Below are 13265 nucleotides of genomic sequence, written 5' to 3'. Positions count from 1 at the left end.
TTTTCATTGAGTTGAAGTAATAATGCCATAACTTGATCCCAGCCAAAATTAGCGACTCTATTTTCTGTGCTGTGTGATGGTGTATCTGCATTTGCCACGTTTTGTGTAACCATTTGGTCATTCTCTGATTCTTGAAAAGGTTTGCCAGTTGGATGTACACTATTGGTCACTAAATCGGAATCAAATAAACTTGACGTGTTTTGTGTATATTGTTCTTCTTCGTTAGAAACATTTATCTGCTCACTGCGTAAATTTTGCAAGTCAGGTGTGTCAAACTGGGCAGCATTCATTGTAACGGAACGTGCCGCATCATCAATTGTTACATTTACTGTGGACATAATTAAATTTGTTTGCCCATCATTAGGATTTAACTCAATAGTAGTGATCGGCAGGCACTGATTACCTGTAATTACACGATTATCACTATTGCACTGAGCGTCGCAAGTATTATCGGTCAAATTATTCGAGTCGGCTATTTCACTCATTGCACATCGCGATGTACTGTTAACAGTTTTTCACGGCATTTTTCACAAATCAAAATTAAGCACAAAATGAAACAAAGATGAAGCAAAAAAATGGAACAAACACAATTACAACAAAGAGCAACAAATTGCCAATGATCTGTGAAAGAAAGAGTGACAAATTAGTAAATGCGTTGTGCCAGATGCAAACTACATTTAAGTAAATAAGAGCAGATATATGACTACTTCTCAGAAATTCACAAAGAAAATACGATCCTGGCCGGTTGTCGCCAAGTGTAACCTCCCCACAAAATTCTTTCACATTTAGTGTAACCTCCCAACAGAAAATATTAACATTAATAATATTCACGTTTAGTGTATCCTCAAAACAGAAAAATTCCTAAACTTCTCAACAGTAAAAAATTATAATTATGTCGTTCACATTCAGTGTAGCGTCCCAACAAAATAATTTCTGTAACCTGGTAATAATACAATGTAACTAACCTCTCAATTAAATTGTCGCTCACTTAAAACTTTTCAATAATTGACTGTGAATTTAACCTGGTAAATTTTGGACGTCAGCAGTGCTGCGTCATGGCCCTGAAAGATCATTCTGAATAAAAAAGAGAAAAATTCTTACCTCAATGAAGTCACCGGATAACGCATATATATCTGCTCTTACAATAAATTTTTCTGGCACAGCCCTGTGCAATGCTGGCCGATAATTTGTCATTTATGAAAGGGAAACAACTGATTTTTCTTTTGCAATAATCGGGATAATCATGGATTGGAGAAATTAGTAAATTCTTTAAATTGAAATGAATGGTTGTTAAAAATTACTTTATATGAGAAAGATTATTAGTACCAGATTTTTAAAACATTTACATGGGAGTTGAGATAACATTACTACATATGCGCAGGGCTGCTTTTTACCTTATACAATAATACTCAGGGCCCGGCATCGCTGCACTGGGACTGGCCCAGCCAACACGATACACCAGACCAGACCAGAGCACACTGCAGACTAGCAACAACTTACTGCTACAGCTACACAATTCCTACTGCAGTCAACACTGCTCTCTGGTCAGAGATTCTCTTATACCTTGCATATCGCAGGCAGCGCATGAACAATACATCGAAGTTATATCTGCTCGGACCTCTTACACTGTGGCTTACAAAATATTTCAAAGTTTTCTTCTAGTATTAAGTGTTTTATTAACAACAAATTATAATTCGAGTTTGGAACGGTTTCTGTAATTAGTTCTTCAACATTAAGTGTACCATCACTAAGTGACTGATAGCAAGCAAAGTGTTACATATTAGAATGTATTAAGAACCTTTGTCCATCTTTCTTTTTTATTAAATGTAGGCTATATTTTATTTTACTGCACTGCAAACAAAAATTTTAGTAAACTCTCATATTTGCAAGATATGTTAGATTAAACCTTCACTCACAAGGTGTGGTCTCTCAGACTGTATGAATTTTCGACATCATTTTCCAAGGTCAGACCTATTGGAATGCTTATACATTTTGATTTTTTCCACCAGAGGATATGGAGGAAAAAAGGTCTAATTAACTTATGTCCAGAAATGTATAGTTTCCGGGCTAGAGACAATTTATTCAGTCATACAGTGTTACAGAGACTACAGTATTATAAGCACTGTACCATGCAGCCACAGTTAGAGTATGTGTTCAAAATGGTTCCCATGTGCCTCAACACATGTGTATACATGCCATAGCATGTTCTGTCCCTCATTTTCACATCGGCCAGGCTGCATCTGAACAGTGACACAGGCAGCATTAATACACTGCTCCAGTGTCCCCACATCTGGAATGGGCTCTACATACACGATACTTTTGAGATGACCCCATAACCAGAAATTGTATGGAGCAAGATCTGTTGAACGAGCAGGCCATGCAACTCGACTCTCTCATATGATCCACTGACCAGGGAAAACACAACTGAGATGCAGCGGATGTTAATGGCAAAGTGGGCTGGAGCACCATCATGCAGCAGCCACATAACCCTCCGTGTCACCAATGGCACTTCTTCCAGCAGGGGAGGCAAAGTCACTCACAAGAAACGACAGTTTCCAGTCTGCTAGGCGACGTGGAAGGAAGACTGGTGCCAAAACACAGTCGCCATTTATCCCAGCCCACACATTCCGGCTGCACCGATGCTGATGATTCACTGTAACCATATCATGGTGGTTCTGCATACTATCCTATAGATGACTGTTATGAACGTTGAAGATTTCATTCTGCATAAAGGTGGCTCCGTCTGTGAGTAGGATGGATGGCAAAAATCACGAAATTGTGGTTGCCTGGTGAAGAAACCAGTGACAAAATTGCTCTGTATGCAGAAAGTCTGTCACTAGTAAGCCCTGGACTTGGTGTAAGTGATAAGGGTAGTAACAACAGTCATAGAGAATGTTCCACATGGCCATCTGGATTACCCTGCGCTGGCGGCTCCACTGCTTGGTACTGACACGGCAGTTGCCTTCCAAGTCTGGTTTCCGAACATCTTGCATACATCCTTCATGATTTCGTCCTTCCTGAAACGACTCTGTCTCAGACAAATGGCGAATCACTGTTGCGAACATTGAATGCTGTGGTTGTTGATGGCAGGGATAGGTCTCCTGGTATACCTTGCTGCCCGCTGTCTGTTGCCTTTCGCCTTTCCATAACTAACATGAAGTCAGCAAGCTCTCAGTTCTAATATGGAACCATTGTGTACAATGCTGCATCCCATCCAGCAAGAGAAGTGAATTGGACACAACATTACCAGTTACTACAGCAGGAGAGGGTGCCAGGACATGATGTATGAGGAACAATACCACCTTCTAGGAGGAAACAATGCATACTGTAACTGTGGCTACATGCAGCAGTGCATACAAGACTGCAATCTCTGTAACAATGTATGACTGAATAAATGATTTAGCATGGAAACCATGTATTTTCGGCCATACGTTCATTAGACCATTTTTGTTACATATATTCTCATCGATCAATAACTAGAGTTTGTACATGGTGGAAAAAATCACACTGTATATGCCCCTAGCTTCCTAAAATCGCCAAACCAATAAAATTTTATTGTTGATTGTATCATCACCTTCTTGTTGATGCACTTCCTTAACATGTACTGTGGTTTCCTAGACCATGCCATGTGAACTAGGTACCAGTTTTCTTCAGTATAGAACAAAATAGGTTCGCAGGAATGTGTCGATTTTAAGGATCCTAAGCTTGATAAAATTGGTGGTTGTTGGATGGAGGAAGATGCCAATGATACAGATGAAGAAGAAGACGAAAAAGGCGACGATTTACAATAGCCAATGACAAGAGTTTTGCTTTCAAACAAGAGGATCATTCAGAGGAAGATTCCAGAACAATGGTGACTGGCATTTTCCTGTTTCTGCAATAAAACACCTAGAGTGTTACTTAAAATCACATGTGTTCAGACTTTTGGTAAAGAGAAATGTAGATCCAAGCAATGACAGACTTTCTCCTTGCACCTATAAAGTGCAATTTTTATGTGCAAGTTAATCACTGGAATTTAGATTTGTGTGAACATCAGTTTGCTACAAAGATGTTATACTTTTTCAGAATGTAAAATATCGTTTTTTTCTAACAATACTATTTAAATAATTGCACAAAAGTATGTGATTTTATAAAACAAAAAAATAAAATACTGCAGGCTTTATTTAGTGCAGTAAAATCAACAAGGGGAATTTAAACAGCACTTAAATAATTATCAAAATTTGTCACACAACTAAAATTAAAATTTTCGAATGATTTTGTGGGGTCCCTGAGACTCCATCTCGTAGCATATGTTAACAGAAAGTCACATCAAGAGGTACGAGATAAGAGCGCACCATCTCACTTAATGCAGCAAAAATTGTGATGTATTATATTGCAAAGACGAGAGATTGGAATATTACACCCAAAAGGAAACCAGACACACAGAAACGTCAATTGTAGTCTTACATTCATGGTAAAACATTTACCCATTTAAGGAGACTTGTGACTAATTAACCATAACGTATTGCACATAATATGTGATGTAAGCATAAGCTTCCATGGCCATTCTCACTGCCCATAAAATTCTTCTGGGCTGTTAACTGCACTGTCCATCTATAAAATTGTTCAACATGTCAGCCACTCTTGCAAGTGGCTGAAACGTTGGAAAATTTTATACACTGGCAATATGATCAACAGGCCAGAAGAATTTTATTGACAACAATATCTGATGTTCTGAATCATACACAAAATGTGGAAGTACTGTCCACATAGATTTTTGATCCATGTCTAGAGTCCAGAGTAGAGTTCGGTATTCTACAGTTGTCCACATACATTTGGTAGAGGTTAGGAATCCCTAAAGTTCAATAATAAAAGTGCAATTTCTCAGTAGTACTTTCTAGTAATTATCTTAATGTGTGGACTGTAAAATCCTGCTCCCCCCATGAACCACAGACCTCGCCACTGGTGGGAAGGCTTGTGTGCCTCAGTGATATGTATAGCCATACCATAGGTGCAACCATGATGTGGGGGTGTCTGCTGAGAGGCCACTCAAACATGTGGTTCCTGAAGAGGGGCAGCAGCCTTTTCAGTAGTTGCAGTGGCAACAGTTTGGGTGATTGACTGATCTGGCCATCTAACATCAACCAAAATGGCGTTGCTGTACTGGTAAATGGCGTTGCTGTACTGGTACTGAAAATGGCTGAAAGCAGGGGAAACTACAGCTATAATTTACTCTGAAAGCATGCAGCTCTAGTATATGGTTAAATGATGATGGCATCCTCTTGGGTAAAATATTATGGAGATAAAATAGTCCCCCATTTGGATCTTGGGGCTAGGACAACTCAGGAGGATGTCATTATCAGGAGAAACAGAACTGGCATTTGGCGCATTGGAGTGTGGAATGTCAGCTCTGTTAATCAGGCATGTTGTTAGAAAATTTAAAAAGGGAAATGGATAAGTTAAAATTTGGTATAGTGGGAGTTACTGAAGTTTGGTGGCCGGAAGAACAGGACTTCTAGTCAGGTGAATACAGAGTTATAAATACAAAATCAAATAGGGGAATGGAGGAGTAAGTTCAATAAAGAATTTAAAAAATAGGAACACAGATCAGGTACTACAAACAGCATAGTGAATGCTTTATTGTAGCCAACAGAGACATCAATCACATATCCACAAGTTTATATGCCAGCTAACTCTGCAGATGATAAACTGATTGATGAAATGTATGATGCGATAAAACAAATTATTCAGATAGTTAAGGGAGACAAAAATTTAATAGTCGATAAGGCACTGGAATGCGACAGTAGGAAAAGGAAGAGAAGGAAAAGTAGTAGATGAGTATGGACTGGGGATAAGGAATGAAAGAGGAAGCTGCCTGACAGAATTTTGTACAGAGTATAACTTTATCGTAGGTAACACTTGGTTTAAGAATCATGGAAGAAGGTTGTACACATGGAAGTTGCCTGGAGACACTGGAAGGTTTCAGATAGATATTGTTTTAAATTGTAAGACATTTCCAGGGGCAGATGTGGACTCTGACCCCAATTTATTGGTTCAAAATGGTTCAAATGGCTCTGAGCACTATGCGACTTAAGTTCTGAGGTCATCAGTCGCCTAGAACTTAGAACTAATTAAACCTAACTAACCTAAGGACATCACACACATCCATGCCCAAGGCAGGATTCGAACCTGTGTCCGTAGCGGTCGCTCGGTTCCAGACTGTAGCGCCCAGAACCACATGGCCACTCCGGCCGGCCCAATTGATTGGTTATGAACTGTAGATTAAAACTGAAGAAACTGCAAAAAAATAGAAATTTAAGGAGATGGGTCCTGGATAAACTGAAGGAACCAAAGGTTGTATAGAGCTTCAGAAGTAGCATTAGGGAACAACTGACAAGAGCAGGGGAAGGGAATACAGTAGACGAAGAATGAATAGCTTTTAGAGATGAAATAGTGAAGGCAGCAGAGGATCACATTGGTAAAAAGACGAGGGCTGTTATAAATACCTGGGTAACACAAGAAATATTGAATTTAATTGATGAAAAGAGAAAATATAAAACTACAGCAAATGAAGCAGGCAAAAGGAAACACAAATGTCAAAAAACTGAGACTGGCTTGAAGTGCAAAATGGCTAAGTGAGAATGATTAGAGGACAAAAATGTAAAGCTTTTGAAGTTTGTATCACCAGTGGAAAGATAGATACTGCCTACAGGAAAAATAAAGAGACTTTTGAAGGAAAGAGAACCACCTGTATGAATATCAAGAACCCAGATGAAAAACCAGTCCTAAGCAAAGAAGGGAAAGCGGAAAGGTAGAAGGAGTATATAGAGGCTCTATACACTGATGGCAGTATTATGGAGATGGAAGACGACATAGATGAAGATGAGATAGGAGATATGATATTGTATGAAGAATCTGACAGAGCACTGAAAGACAAGACAAGGCCTCAGGAGTAGAAACATTCAGTTAAAACTACTAATGGTCTTGGAAGAGCCAGCCATGACAAAACCCTGCCATCTGGTGAGCTAGATGTATGAAAGAGTTGAAATACCCTCAGACATCAAGACAAATATCTATAATAGTTAAAATTCCTAAGAAAGCATGAGCTGACAGATTTGAAAATTAGCAGTTTAATAAGTCACAGTTGTAAAATACTAACATGAATTCTTCAGAGCAAAATGGAAAAACTGGTAGAAGCCGACCTCAGGGAAGATCAGTTCGGATTCCAAAGAAATGTAGTAACACACAAGGCAATACTAACCCTACAACTTCTTATAACAGATAGGTTAAGGCAAGGTAACCCGACATTTGTAGCATTTGTAGGCTTAGAGTAAGCTTTTGAGAATGTTGACTGCACTACTTTCATTCAAATTCTAAGGGTGACAGAGGTAAAATAAAGGGAGTGAAAGGCTGTTTAGAATTTGTGCAGATACCAGATGACAGTTATAAGGCAAGGGGCATGAACGGAAAGCGGTGGTTGAGAAGGGAGTGAGACAGGGCTGTAGCCCATCTCTCAATCTGTAGACTGAGCAATCAGTAAAAGAAACAAAAAATTTGGAGTGGGAATTAAAGTTCATGGAGAAGAAATAAAAACTTTGATGTTTGCTGATGACACTGGTATTCTGTCAGACACCGTAAAGAACTTAGAAGAGCAATTGAACAGAATGGACAGTGTCTTGAAAGGAGGATATAAATGAACATCAACAAAAGTAAAATGAGGGGAATGGAATGCAGTCGAATTAAATCAGTTGATGCTGAGGGAATTAGATTAGGAAATGAGACACTTAAAGCAGTAGACGAGTTTTGCTATTTGAGCAGCAAAATAACTGATGATGGTCGAAGTAGAGAGGATATGAAATGTAGACTGGCAATGGCAAGAAAAGTATTTCTGAAGAAGAAAAATTTGCTAACGTCGGAGCGCTTTGAAGTGTCAGGAGGTCTTTTCTGAAAGTTGTATTTGTCTACAAGTGAAACATGGATGATCAACAGTTTAGACAAGAAGAGAATAGAAGCTTGAAATGTGGTGCTACAGAAAAATGCTGAAGAGAAGATGGGTAGATCACATAACTAATGAGGAGGTACTGAACAAAATTGGGGCGAATAGAAAATTGTGGCACAACATGACTAGAAGAAGGGATCCGTTGGTAAGACACATTCTGAGACATCAAGAGATCACTAATTTCATACTGGAGGGAAGCTTAGACGGTAAAAATCGTCGAGAGAGACCAAGAGATGAACACAGTAAGCAGATTCATAAGGATGTGGTTTGTAGTAGTTTCTCATAGATGAAGAGGCTTGTGCAGAATGGAGTGGCATGGCCAGCTGCAACAAACCAGTCTTTGAACTGAAGACCACAACAACAACAACAACAACAACAAAATCTTGTTAACCTTTAGCTTACCGAATCATTTTTTTGTGACACTCTGTTCCAGGTGTGGTCTGATAGACCAGTGTATTTGACTACCCACAAAAATTTAATTCGCAATTTCAATGAAACAGTTTGGTTTTTATGCGAAAGGTTACATTATTAGCACAGAAAAAATATATTCAAAAACGTTTTTAAGTTTATTTTTAGGAAAAACCGTATTTAAACAGAAAACTACACAAAATTAATATAATACTACTAGATAATGTTAACGCTATAAGCTCTCACATATCCTGTATTCTAAATTTAACATCTGCTATATTTTTATTGTTATTATAGATGTAATAATAAAAACACGAAAAACTTCCATAAAACATTCGAAAACGATAACGACACTAGAACTTTTTAGGTTTTTAGTTTCGTTCTTAGAGGTTTTCTTTCCACTAGTTACAACTTTTTGTACAGAATTCAAGTTAGATTGGCTTCTTGTAGGAATGGGAAATATAAGGCGTCTACCTCTCCTTTTCTGGGTCATTGGTCAATCATGTTTAGCGTTTGTCCAATCGTGTGTACCGTTTCATCATGTCATCCAGTATCTGGAATCTCTTCCTTCTTCGCTTCCTTTTCCCTTCTAAATAACCTTTTAAAACTGTTTTATATCAGTCCGCCATTCTTTCTTAATATATGCCCAGTGCAATTTCTTTTTCTTCTCTTTATTACATCTAGTAACCGTCTACAACGACTTCAACTCACGGTTCTGCTACACCCAAAACACTGTGAATGGATGCACAAAGCTCACGAATTACGTGATAGTTGTTTATTCACTTTCAGTCTCGGGTGCCACCAACGAGTTGTAAGCTGCTTCAGAAAATTGAGGAGATTTATCTGTGTACTGTCTTTGCAGGAATTGTGAAGCACAAACGAATTCACCCCACTTATGCCCAACATGTTGAGAAACAATGTGAGTACCCATTGTTGGAAGAGGCTTCGACGAACAGCGATATTTGTTTCGACCAGATCTATTTCAGGCAGATCCTTTAACTAAAGATTCGATCTCTACAACTCTTTCTTCATCACTTTGATCATTTGTTTCGTTCTACGAATTTACAGATGGTAAAACAAATTCGTCTTCACCTTTACACTGTTCCTATTCTGAATTATGTTCACCTTCAATTTCGTTGCCTTTATCTGATCCAACATCACTTCAACTGTCCTCAAATCATGTTAAAACAGTATACTCAAAGTCAGGATCTGTAACATGATCCGCATACGAAGACCTCGTTGCTGAATCTATAATGCAAAGTCCTATGTGCGGTCTCAGAGCCCACTAGCTCGAAAGACGCAGTAATAGTTTAAGTCCACGTCACGTTCAAGTGGCTGCTGACGAAGGAAACCACGATGGCTTCGGGAAAGAACAACTAGATACCCTACCCTTAAGCATTAGCAACAGAGTAACAATAAGCGCTAGGGAGCTGAGAGATCGCACCCGGAACTTTAAGGGTTAAAACTGAACCAATTGAATATCCATATAAATGCAAAAACATAAAGGGCGAAGTCGCAGGTTATCAGCGGCTCAATAGTTTAAAACTGAAAAACAGAGATTTTTGAAGTTTTATTGTGTAGAGAGTACAGATAGCACTTTGTTGGCATAAGATTTTACGTACAAATAGTATACAGTAAATGATTTTGATTGATAGCTCATGATTAGACCACTATAAAATAACAACTGTTACTACTACTCATCTTCACAATTATACAATAAGCAACTTAGGTTTAATGTTATAATTAATCCAATCGTAACGTAATCGCAGATGCTAGTATTGAGCTGTGAGTAAAGAATTCCCAAAAGAGGCATAGACTTTCTAGAAATATTGCTGTTGCGACAGTAAAGGAAATTAATACATTTCCTTCCCTTAAAATAACTTACCCCAATCAGTTTCATCTTGTTTTGCGAACGCATCTAAATCAAGGTTATTCCGGTGTTATTCCAACACTCTTTGGTTAACATTTCCAGGCGTCATTGACACAAGAGTTGAGGAAAACAATATTTTCTCCACGATTTCAGTATGAAAGTGCCTATAATTTAATTTAAAAAACTGAGAATTGAAGGAATTTTAAAAATGATCTCAAAGTTTTGAGAAAGCTCATCATTGATATCCTTTTGGGTCGAGTGTTTCTAATACTGTCCGCTAGATGTGTGCAAGCACGTTCGTTGCTGGCAGAAGCTGCTTTAGCGGTTGAATAAGGGAATGAGATATGTTTACTAGTGTATTGGTGTTGAATGAGAGAAGATTGGGAAGTGTAACGTGTGTTGAGCCCTACGTGTTAAGGTAATAAGCTACAACATAATTTGGATAATTTGCAACTGAGTAGACCTAAGTTTGACGTAGAGGCCATCTTTTACGTCCCATATTTTCGTTTAAATTTGTGAGTGTGTCTGTCACAATGGTAGTAGATCTTTCACAGTGTTTTAATCACTACATTAAATAAAAGTGTAACGTGGTTACACAAAGCGGGCAAGTATGTGTTAGAATTCTTCAGTTTGTTTCACTCGGGGGGCGTTATTCTGGACAGAGAATATGCCCGCAGTGTGATTGCTAAGAGTGTTACGTACAGTAACTTATAAGGAATGTGAAAATAACTTTTTTTTTCGTATTGGTAGTTAAGTAGGTCTGTCAGATTAGTTTTCAGGTCGGTGTAGTAACGTTGAAAGTTGTAATGTTTTGTGCAAAAATAACCCAGAAAACGCCACGACACGTACCATTTCAATAAAGTAGTGCAACTTCATTATAACACTGAAACCCACTTTGTGAATATTGTACCTGAATACCATATGTAATTTAATTTATTAATTCTCGATGACGTGTATACTCACGTTTTGTTGCAGAATAGGATCAGCGTTTTAGATCGTTGACAACACGACCAAAGGATCCGTATTCCATAGAGGCTTTAAATACACGTTGAGGCCACAAGAAGTCATCATGATGACAGAAACGCATGTGAATTCCAATCATGTCTCGCTGTTACCACCGATAAACAGCATAAATAATCAAAAAATGTAAGTATGTGTTTAGTCTTAAATGCCTACTGCTACTGGTAGTCACTATTTTCGTTTCATATAACACCACCCAAGCTTCGGAAATTTATTGGATTCCTTCATAATCTTTTACAAGCTATTGGAGCTGATTACCTACTTCGGAACATAATTGTTCATAGTAGGTATATAGCAATTTCGGTGTTACTTTGATGTACAGTTACGCTTAGATAGGTAGTCCACACCTATTACACGAAATATTGCAACAAATTGAAACAGCTGAAAGCATGTGTTTCACTTGTGTTCCAATGACAAAGAAATTTAAGCATTTCACAATTTAAACTATTTGTGATGACTGAAATTAACAATTGTTACAGGGACATGGATGTGACAGATGATAAAGGATGGAAGTCAAAGCTTAAAATTCCACCCAAGGACAGGCGGATTCAGACAAGTGTAAGAATTAATGATTTAAAAAGAGTTGCAGCTTTTTTTATGTGAAAATGTAATGAATTTTTTTTCTGTAGGATGTTACAGACACGAGAGGGAATGAATTTGAAGAATTCTGTCTTAAACGAGAATTGCTGATGGGAATATTTGAGAAAGGGTGGGAAAAGCCCTCTCCAATACAAGAAGCCAGTATTCCTATTGCACTGTCTGGTAAAGATGTTTTGGCACGTGCCAAAAATGGAACAGGAAAAACTGGTGCATATTCAATACCTGTTCTTGAGCAAGTTGATCCCAAGAAAGATTGCATTCAAGGTGAGTAGTGTGTGTTCACAAATGGCATAATAGCCAAATCAGAAGCTTTGCTGAAACCTGAGGTACTTTCAGGGAACTAAAATTACCATTATTTTTGTGGGAGCAAGAACTGTGTTTTTCCTCAACTTCGTATTGGCGATGCTGTGACTGTACTGAGAGACTGAGTCTTGGAACAATATTTTTGTTTCCACAAGAGACTATTGGCCACTTACAAGCAATTCATTTTTCGTTATTCATCCTATAACTACTAATTGTAGGTCCCCCAGGTCATATTCAGAATTAATGTGGAACATTCACAAAACTCTTACTATGGTTACATGTTGATTATGTTTACTGAATTCACTTTTGCATTTTCGTTAACTAAAAAGTGATAGTGGAAGGATATTAATGACTGATTTGTTTTTTCTTGTGATTGAAAGATTGCCGTGAATTTGCATTCCTGTTATTTCACAGATTTCTCAAGACTGTGGCCATTTGTGGATACAATTTAGGAAGAGCAAATGTGCAGAGTGTACACCTATTCACTTGAATAGTAGTCTGTAGGGATTCATGCCATATACATTCCCTGGCCATATTGAGTTTTTAACAAATTAATTTAGGAGATACAAAAAGCTGCTAAGATTATTTTAATCAGTCTAAATGAAGTGATTTAATTTCGTAAACATTACGGATTAACATTCACCAAACTTGACAGTTTTAATTGTGGTTTTTTAAAAGTCCAATAAGTGGAACAAAGCCTGTTTTCACACCACTTTTAGCGGCTATTAATGCTACAGTTCACCTGCATGTACTATTAATACGGGCTTGTACAGTGTCCTGCATTGTTGGGTGGTACCAGCCTCGTATAATGTTTCCAACGAGACAATTTTGTGGTGATTGTTTCCTTTGCTTCTCTTTCCACCAGCTTCCAAACTATATCAGTTAGGTTCATTATGGGTGAATTTCCTGGCCAGAGCAACAAAGGGAAATTTTCTTCCTGCAAAAAGGTTTTACTGAGTGTGCTATGGGGCATGGAACTCCGGCCTGCACAAATGGTTCTCTTTTAGGAAGCCATTCTTTTGAGGTAGTAACCTTCTCCTTAACTGCTCCTTGTACCGATCTTCCTGCCCTCAAGAGTACACATTT

General features: G+C 38.1%; 1 protein-coding gene across 2 annotated transcripts in view; it reads left to right on the top strand.

Moving 5' to 3' along the window:
* The first annotated feature begins 10339 nt into the window (after positions 1-10339).
* The window catches only part of LOC124802751 (ATP-dependent RNA helicase me31b), a 44885-nt gene continuing 41959 nt past the window's right edge, over positions 10340-13265 (top strand). The window contains exons 1-4 of one of the 2 annotated variants that reach the window (XM_047263737.1): positions 10340-10674; positions 11237-11402; positions 11756-11834; positions 11906-12140. In XM_047263737.1, the coding sequence (XP_047119693.1) occupies positions 11326-11402; positions 11756-11834; positions 11906-12140 (391 nt within the window). In that variant the 5' untranslated portion in view covers positions 10340-10674; positions 11237-11325. Of the gene's footprint in view, positions 10675-11231; positions 11403-11755; positions 11835-11905; positions 12141-13265 lie in introns of both variants that reach the window. The other variant, XM_047263735.1, reaches the window with a different exon arrangement.

This window comes from Schistocerca piceifrons, chromosome 6 (assembly GCF_021461385.2).
Source record: "Schistocerca piceifrons isolate TAMUIC-IGC-003096 chromosome 6, iqSchPice1.1, whole genome shotgun sequence".
Classification (NCBI taxonomy): domain Eukaryota; kingdom Metazoa; phylum Arthropoda; class Insecta; order Orthoptera; family Acrididae; genus Schistocerca; species Schistocerca piceifrons.
The sequence above is the reverse complement of the archived record's forward strand: the minus strand, read 5'-3'. Positions and strand labels throughout refer to the sequence as shown.